The 9554-nt window shown below is 41.6% G+C and overlaps 1 protein-coding gene across 1 annotated transcript in view; it reads left to right on the forward strand.

The window, feature by feature from the left end:
- Positions 1–9554, forward strand: part of LOC309553571 (A.superbus venom factor 1-like) — a 476096-nt gene that overhangs the window by 464196 nt on the left and 2346 nt on the right. The window contains exon 40 of the mRNA XM_082254843.1: positions 3695–3830. Coding sequence (XP_082110969.1) covers positions 3695–3830 — 136 coding nt within the window. The remainder of the gene's footprint in view (positions 1–3694; positions 3831–9554) is intronic.

The raw sequence follows: 9554 nt of genomic DNA on the forward strand, positions 1-9554 counted from the left end.
GTCGGCCGCTCCAGGATGGCGGCGGGAAGAAGGCCGTCAGTTTCTTCGGTCCTTTTTCATTTTTCCGCTTCCCGGTCATGGCTGCTGGAGCAGGGGCGATAGGGTGTCGCTGCCCGGTAAAAGGAAAGGCTGGATGCCGCTTGTAGACGTGCGGATGTCACTGGATGTGGAGACCTGGAGCCGGAGCGATGGATCAAGCTGCCATCAAGGTCCCGCGCTGGCCACGCATATTTTACATGTGTGAAAATATCGGCCAATATCGGCTGATACCGATATGCAATCGGCGAAATATCAGTATCAGCAACGAAAAAAAACGATATCGGTCAATCACTAATTTTTACCAACCATATAACATGCCCGATAACCGACAGGGTCGGCAGTGTCAAAGTTTAAGGAAAGCAATGGCAAAAACTACCTGGGTTCGGGTCAACCATGCGTAATAGATACATAATATTTAACATAAAAAAAAAAGGAAAAAGGTTTTATAGAAAGTAATGTAATAGGGGAAATATAGATGGGAGGGGGAAGGGGGTAGAAAAGAGCAAAAAGGGGGTAGGGGGCAAGGGAGGAGAAAGAGGGGGTAAATGGAATTGAGAATAGGAGAGAAATGAGAAAGAGAAGGGTAAATGGAAAAGAAGAACCTGAGGGCTGGTGAATTATACCATGTTTGTAAACCTCCACAAAAAAGAAAACAAAGTTGGAGAAAATATTCAAAGAGAGACCAACACAGATTTATTGGTCAGGAGGGTTTAGTACAAATTTCTTATAGCAAGAGGAGAATTTAAATTTGGCTAGTATTGCCTTTAGTAATACAGGTGAGTTGCTTTAGTAGGCAAATTTCGTCAACCTTGCATAGCCATTGTTTCAATGAGGGAACCAATGGTTGGCCCGACAACTTTGGTTAAATGACTTTGCTGCATTATGGAAATGAGGGGTAAGAGAGCGTTTATATAGGCCGGCTGGTTTGTGGGTGCAATGAAATAGTATTGTCCATGGATTAGAAGCAGAGATGTATAAAGTGCTAGAGACCCAGACTTGAGTAAAAGTACAAGTGCTCTATCAAAAAAGTGACTTGAGTAGAAGTTGAAGTGCTCTTTAAGCACCACCATTAAGTAGAAGTACTAAAGTGTTCAACATTTTTTGTACTTAAGTATTGCAAGTACAGTAGTAGTTTATTTTAAAATTTACTACTCAAGTACTGAAAGAAAGAGTACAAGTATTGTGTTATGTAGTTATTAAAGAAAGAAGTCAAAAGGACAGGGCCCCCTCCCATTTTAGATCCCCCTTAGAGCAGGCCAGGCTCCCCCTCCCATTATAGATCCCCATTAGATCAAGCCAGGGTCCCCCCCTTATAGATCCCCCTTAGAGCAGGCCAGGGTCCCCCTCCCATTATACGTAGATTCCCCTTAGAGCAGGCCAGTGTCCACCTCCCATTAAAGATTCCCCTTAGAGCAGGCCAGTGTCCCCCTCCCATTATAGATTCCCCTTAGAGCAGACCAGGGTCCCCCTCCCATTATAGAGCCCCCTTAGAGCAGGCCAGGGTCCCCTCCCATTATAGATCCCCCTTAGAGTAGGGCAGGCCAGGGCAGGTCCCTCCCCCCATTGAATAGATCTGATTCTCCTTAGTGAGTGACTTGACTTCAAGACAGTTCTTACTTCTCCTACCTTAGGCTGTCTCGAGTCATCCAGCCTCTCTCTCCACAGTCCCCAGTCCAGTCCCCCCTGCTGAAACAAGAATATATTCCTACCTCCTTCCAGTTCTCCTGTGCTGGGCGGCCACGCTGCACAGTGCCCAGAGACAGTCTAGTAGTCTAGACTCTAGTCTAGACTCTAGTAACTCACAGTCCCTCCCCCAGCCAGGGCCCAGAGAGATCACTCCGCAGGCAGGCGTCTCTCCTTTCTCGCCACCACCACTTTACTTGAGACTTCACTTCGTTACTATACATCTCTGATTAGAAGGAAGGGAGAGATCAGTAATCTGACCTATAAGCTTAAGTATTTATGACCAAAAGGGGTGGATAATTGGGCAGTCCCACCAGATATGGGCATGAGAAGCTAGGTTTCAACAGTTCCTCCAACACAACGGGGAATTGGAGGGAAACATGGAGCGCAATTTTGCCAGAGTGTAATGCCATCTGGTGAGGAGTGTGTAGCTTGTTTCAACCATTTTTGTCAAAATAGAGGATATATGAGAAAGTAATAACATTTTGTCCTTTTGCTTTTCTGAGAGAGAGGACTGTAAGTCCATTTCCCGTTTAGTAAGGTAGTCCGGGTATGAGGAGCCTTGTAAAGAAATGAGAGCCTTATAGAACCGTGAAACACAATGTAGTGGGGGATCCTTAGAGTTGAATATAGATTCTATGGAATTCAAGTCTTGCAGGTCTCATAGTGGACGAGGTAGGGAGTGGAGAAGGTGGGTCAATTGAGCGTGCCTCCTTTTGTCCAAGAAAGTAATTGCCGTAGAGCCCAGGATGGACTGAAGAGGTTTAGGTGCATGGTTCTGGATGACATGATGTAAACAAAGGGGTCTATTAACACAGATTTTGCCTTTCCTGGTTCCTTCTTTTCTCCTAATCACCATGTTAATGACATTTGTAAATAAAACCTTTGCATTTTCATTCAATACCTTATTTTAGACCCAGTAATGTCATCACTGTGTTTCTGTGTTTTTCTGTTTATTGCTGAAAGATTATTCCTGTTAGGAGGCATCAACAGAGTGCTGTATAAAGTTTCCTAAAAAAACATTCCTCAAGACCCTTAGCCCTGGTGAAAGCAAGAGGCTGGCTCTTGGAAGGATTCATGCAAAGTTATACAAATGTATAAATATCTTGATGGGTGGATCATTCTGGAAGAGCGTGCATGCAGACATCCCTATAATAATGCCCACATATGATGCTGAGCCTCCATGATTGAAATAACTAAAATCCAAAGAATGAAAGGGGTGAGCCAGGGAGGGCTGGAGAGGAAAGAGCTAGATAATACCTCCAGCCAGGAAATTAGTTCAGCTCTATATGACTTGCTGCAGCTTCTAATGCACACTTTGAAACCCACAGTGGGCAGTGAAATCAGAGTAAGCAGTTTCAGTACAGGAGATGAGTCCATACAATTGTGCAAAATTGAAGGGAAGTGCTGCTTTAAATATATATAATCTTATGGAAAGGTTGTTATTCAAATGAATGGTATGGGGCAGGGTCTCTTTAAAAACACACAATGGTTGAAATAGTGAGTACAACTCTTGAGCATATAGCAAACAAGAGAGCATGTTTGCTGGGATCAGAGTTCTTGTGTATGTTTGAATTAGAAACTGATGGTAGGCTTGGCTTTGGAGGCTGCAATGTCACTCCTCTTGCCCATTAAGGCACCACAATATGTATTCTTCTATAATTATATGGTGGACCATTGACATAGTCAAGTTAGTGTTTTTCCTGATGTAAAACGAAGTAATCACATGTGTCTGTAAACATCTCTAATTTATATGTAGCAAATTACAATGGTCAGAATATATTCTGCTCACATTAGAAAAGAACAAACTTGGTTTTGATTGGTTACAGAAACCAAAAATTATAACTATTCTTGAACAAATGAGGTTGGTAGTTTTAAATGTTACATGCATTTAATAGTTTGTATAATAGCCACTATTTTAATAAATTTTTTACTCTTCATTGTATTCCCCTGTTTATTTTTTTGGCAACAGGTACAGATGAGAACCCTGAGGGCAAACAGCGTAACTTTGTCAGTCATATTAAGTGCCGTAAATCCTTGGATTTGAAGAAAGGACGGGAGTACCTTATTTGGGGAGTCAGGGGAGACCTTTGGGACCAACCAAATGGGTAAGATCCTCCATCCACAAACTCTCATAATAAGCACACTTGTTACAAATAATTCAGTTTCGGCAAGAATCTACCAGTGCAGCTTTGAGAGTGGATTTTCTGAAGCATAAATCATGAAACTTTGATATAGTAGCTCATCAATATACATTCAATGCCCTTGTCGAGATACATTTTCTGAAATTGGCTAAAATGTGTTTGCTAGTTGGATGTTGGTAATCATTGTTTTTTGGGGCATTTGATGGCTAAGGACTATTGGTCCAAATAGGGTTCCTTTGCATTGTGAAGGACAAATCATTTTTTTTCTATGTGTTTTAAGATGACCATAAAAATTTGAAAACAGTCAGACAAAACATCAGACGTCGACAACATTTGCTAAACCGTACAGTTGATCTGTTCTCTGAGAATTTCCATCAGGGCTGTGGTGAACTGCTCCAAGGACATTGCATTGTTGACTGTCTTCTAATGTCTATGGGCACCTTGTGTTATAAAACAGTCCTAAGAACATTTATGGTAACTTACTTACTGGTTGGCCATTTAATTAATATAACAGCTTTTGAAGTTACAAATGATGATAATATGTGGACTTTCAGAATGTTAAAGTGGAACTAAACTCATAGAAATCCTTCCTCATTCCAACGGTGCCGTGGTTAATCCTTCACTGGCTGCTGTCATCTTCTCTCCAGTTACATCAAGGTGATATGTTTTCTGCCTTTTGATTCGGAGAAAGACCTCATCTCATGTAAATGCTTGGAGTGTGTTGGCAATGCCCACTGAGCTGCGCATGAGCATCTCAGCATGCATTCAATAGAAGACTGTAAGCAGGTAGGTAAGTGTTTGTTACAACAGAAGAGAGATTACCTATCTCTTTTGAAATAAACAGCCGCCTGCTCAGTCTTTTAGTAGTCAAGTTTAGTTCCACTTTAATGAAAACCTATGCTTTTTATCCCTCTTGTAAGCTTAAAGAGGACCTGTACTGTGGAAATTGTGTCCAAAAAGGTGAGTATTGGGCAAAGGATTGGTCACTGGTAGCGTCTGTAGGTTCATTGCAGCTGATCATTATTCCATTACCATAACTCCCAATGAGGGACACCTATTAGCGAAAGTATGTAGGCATAGGACCCACCCCCTTCCACACATACACTTAAAGGAGATTGTTTAAAACATTTTTTAGGTAAACCTCCCAAGTGCCTTTTTTTTTACCACTAATATTCCTTTTTTACTGGCTTTTGAAATTTACAAATGCAGAAATGTATAAATCGGATGAAAGGTTTAGCACTGGGAAAAAACTTTTTGAAAGATAAACAGTGCATTTTATATACAGGTGCATCTCATCAAATAAGAATATCATCAAAAAGTTAATTTATTTGAGTAATTCAATTAAAAAAATTAAACCCACATATTTTATATAGATGTGTTACACACAGTAGAGTGTAGAGTGATATCTTTCAAGAATTCCTTTATTTTAATTTTCAATGATTATGGCTTACAGCTAGTAAAAACCCAAAATTCAGTATCTCAGAAAATTAGAATATTACATAAGACTAAAAACAAAAGGATTTTTATTACAGAAATGTTGGCTTACTGAAAAGTATGTCCAAGTACAGTATAGTATGCACTCAATACTTGGTAGGGGCTCCTTTTGCATGAATTACTGCATCTATGTGGTGTGGCATTTACACGATCAGCCTGTGGCACTGCTGTAGTGTTATGAAAGCCCAGGTTTCTTTGATAGCGGCTTTTAGCTCATCTGCATTGTTGGGTCTTTTGTCTCTCATTTTACTCTTGACAATATCCCACAGATTCCCTATGGGGTTTAGGTCGGGCAAGTTTGCTGGCCAATCAAGCACAGTGATACCATGATCATTAAATCAGGTATTGTTACTTTTGGCAGTGTGGGTAGGTGCAAATCCTACTGGAAAATTAAATCAGCATCTCCCTAAAGCTGGTCAGCAGAGGGAAGCATGAAATGCTCTAGAATTTCCGGTAGAGGGCTGCGCTGACTTTTAACTTGATAAAACACGGTGGACCAACACCAGTAGATGACATGGCTCCCAAATCATCACAGATTTTATTCCTTATGTCAGAGCGCTTCCTCTGATGACCGGTGGTGTAATGAAAGCAGCAGGAGAGATAGAGTAACACAGATCCACAGAATCAATAAAGCAGAAGCAAGGAGATCTTGCACTGCAGGTCCTCAAGTACAGCTTTCTTTCAAGTGAGGAGAACAATGAGCAGCACTCCAAATCTCCTGAGACTAGTAGTCAATGTCAGCAGTGCCTTGGATCTCATGAAGTAAAAATACAGTTAAGAGACTTAGGGCACCACTAGAACGTCCATTGCTAGTTTATCTGGAGGAATTTAGCTTTAGACACAATTAAAGTGGTTGTAAACACTGTTACACCACTTGTCCCTCCAGGTAAACCTAAAATAAGGCTTACCTGTAGGTACTGTGAAAATCTCCTAAACTTGCACAGTTTAGGAGATATTCGGAGTGCATGCAGCCGATGATGTTATCGGCACATGCGCTCTGAAGGTCGGCTTACAGTGCCAGACCTTCAGAGCCTGTGACATAAATGGCAGGTCCCTTGCTGGAGTGACGTTATCCCAGCTCTGGACACGCAGTGTTGGAGCCAGTAAACCCTGAGGTAGATATCAGTCGTCTCAGCGGTGGGTAGGCACGGGCACCACTGGAAGGGTTTCATTCTAAGCTAAGTATTTCATAATGAGCGAGCATGCGATGCATACTAGCTCATTATGCCGTTGTCTTACAGGTTTTTTTTTTTTTTTCTTCTGGGGTTTACAATCTCTTTAAATCTGAAGCTTTATCTACTAAAGTATAATCTGCTTTATGCAATGCTAGTAGACTATTGACTAGCTGTACATAGAGAACCCTGCCTCAGTACTTATCTCAAAAGCACTCCGTTCTGATCATTGATGGGAGGATGTCAGTTCAGCGGAGTGGGCAGTCCTAAGGAGACTGCGCTTGTGTACAGACCCCCCTAGGTAATATCATATGATGCTTATCCTCCATTGCTCGCAGAACTAAAATCCATTCAATTAGATTGGCAGGAAGTGATAGTGAGGCTGGGAAGTAAAGAGGTATACAATGCTGGACATCATCCAGCTAAGAAATAAGGTGGACTCTATCTGACTCGCTCTGCTCCACCTTCTAATGCACAATATGAGAAGCTCACATTGTGCAGTGATATCAGCATAAGCACTATCAGTACAGGAAGAGGAGTCTCTACAGCTGTGCAAGGCTGGGGGCAGGGCTGGAGTTCAACTTTTAACATTCCTAGATGCTCACTATACCAATGCAAATTTTTGCATTTTGAGATCAGATTAACTTTAAGTCATTTGTGGACTGTATATGTTCTGTATATCCTAATAATTATCATTCAGCTATCTGTGGCTGTGCTGCTACACTAGTCAATAACTAGAGAAAAGCTGACATAGGTGATAACATCTTGCCTTTCTCTTGTATCAGCCTGGGAGAAAAACTTGTAAGTTAGTGTGATCTCTACTATGAGATCCCTAACATAAACCCAGTGTGTCTGTAAGTGGGATGCAGCACAATGCGAATAACACACTCAGTCCCAGCGCAATGGAAGAACTTTAATTGAAATAATACAGAAACAGTTCACAAATAACCCAGTGGGAAGGCAGCCCAACCAGAAACACTCACAGATCCAACATTGTGTAGAGAGCGGAATACAGCCAAACTGTCAGCGTCTGTAGAGAGGGGAAGAATGGTTGTCTTGAGCCCAATAGGCAGGTGTCCAGAGAAGTTGCAATCCCTATGCTTTGTCTCCTTGTAAGGAACCTTTCTCTGCTGCTAGCACTGTTCCTACCAGACAGGGTACCTGTCCCTGCTCTACCAAATGCGTGCCAAACCTGGGAGCTAAGGCCTTACCCAATATGGCTGCCAAGATCACATGGGGCAGCAGCATCCATTGGGATGCTTCTCCAGTGACCTTGGAAACCATAGAGGAACTATATTCCTCTTGACTTCCTTCCCAATGCAGTGCCGCTGTGGTGAAGAAAGTAGACTGCACCTACCTACATGTACACATCAGAATAAGAAGTGTTTGCAGTGAGAGAGGACAGCCAGCAGCAATGGGTAGGATGGGGTCCTTCTGTAAAATACCTGGTTTGAAGCCTAAGTTTACCTACAAAATACAAAATAGGCACAAGGGACATTAATTACCTACAGTGTGATGTTTCCCTTGTGCATCTGACTTCTAGTTCAGTACATGTATAGAGATGTCGCGAACATAAAATGTTATGTTCGCGAACGGCGAACGCAAACTTTCGCAAATGTTCGCGAATGGGCGAACCGCCATAGACTTCAACAGGCAAGCAAATTTTAAAACCCACAGGAACTCTTTCTGGCCACAATAGTGATGTGGCATGCCGGAGGGGGATCCATGGCAAAACTCCCATGGAAAATTACTTAGTTGACGCAGAGTCGGGTTTTAATCCATAAAGGGCAAAAAATCACCTAAAATTCCTAAATAGTTTGGAATAACGTGCTTTAAAACATCCAGTGTGTGAATACGATCAGGTATGATGTTGTATTGATCAGGTAGTGTAAGGGTTACGCCCGCTTCACAGTGACAGACCAAACTCTGACAGACCAAACTCCCCGTTTAACGCACCGCAAACAACCGCAAACAGTCCATTTGCAGTGGGCACAGTACAGTCTGTGGGTCTGACACTCACTGGCAGGCAACTGCAATTGTATTACAGGGAAAAAATGTAATAACTTTTTTATCTGCAAGGTGCTGTGCCACCCTATATGAGTGGTGGGCAGTGGGCACAGTACAGTCTGTGGGCCTGACACTCACTGGCAGGCAACTGCAATTATATTACTGAGGAAAAATTAAATATATAAATATCACTACTTGTACTAAATTAATAGACAATGTTGTAATCCACTGCGCTTTAGGAAATACAGGTAACACAAACCTGACAGAATAACACAAATTGCTGCTACTTAAATGAGTAAATATAATAAAAAATAAAATTCATCCAGAAAAAACAGGAACTGGCTTTTTCATCCGAATTTCAGTAGCGCAGGGATGGTGATAACCAAATAAATAGGATGATAACATATACCAAAGTATATGAATCAGATGTGATAAATATAAGCATAAAATCATAAATAGTGCACTATAAATTTACCAGGAAATCTTCCAGAGGAGTCTTTGCAGCACAAATCAGAGATCTGGAGGAAACCTGATTTTACTATATGCTGTTGTTGCCCAGTCCATGGGAGTGGCTAGGCATAGGCGCCTGGTGAGTCTGAATTTAAGATACTTCTCCCGGCACTGTGTGGTGGTGGCAAGCAAGGGTGGTCCCCATAGGTCGCACCTGTGATCCTTCATATTTGCACTTTCATTGCTCTATGCACTTTATACCTATGGACTTTATGGACTCCTATTGATGTGATTTCATGCTTTTATTTATTTATGATTTTATGCTTATATTTATCACATCTGATTCATATATTTTGGTATATGTTATCATCCTATTTACTTGGTAAGAGGTTATCACCATCTCTGCGCTACTGAAATTCGAATGAAAAAGCCAGTTCCTGTTTTTTTCTGGATAAATTTTTTTTTTATTATAGGAAAAATTTAATGAATCTGCAAGGTGCTGTGCCCCCCCTATATGAGTGATGGGCAGTGGGCACAGTACAGTCTGTGGACCTGACACTCACTG

Source organism: Pelophylax lessonae (genome assembly GCF_965119305.1).
Source record: "Pelophylax lessonae genome assembly, chromosome: 4".
In the NCBI taxonomy this organism is placed as follows: domain Eukaryota; kingdom Metazoa; phylum Chordata; class Amphibia; order Anura; family Ranidae; genus Pelophylax; species Pelophylax lessonae.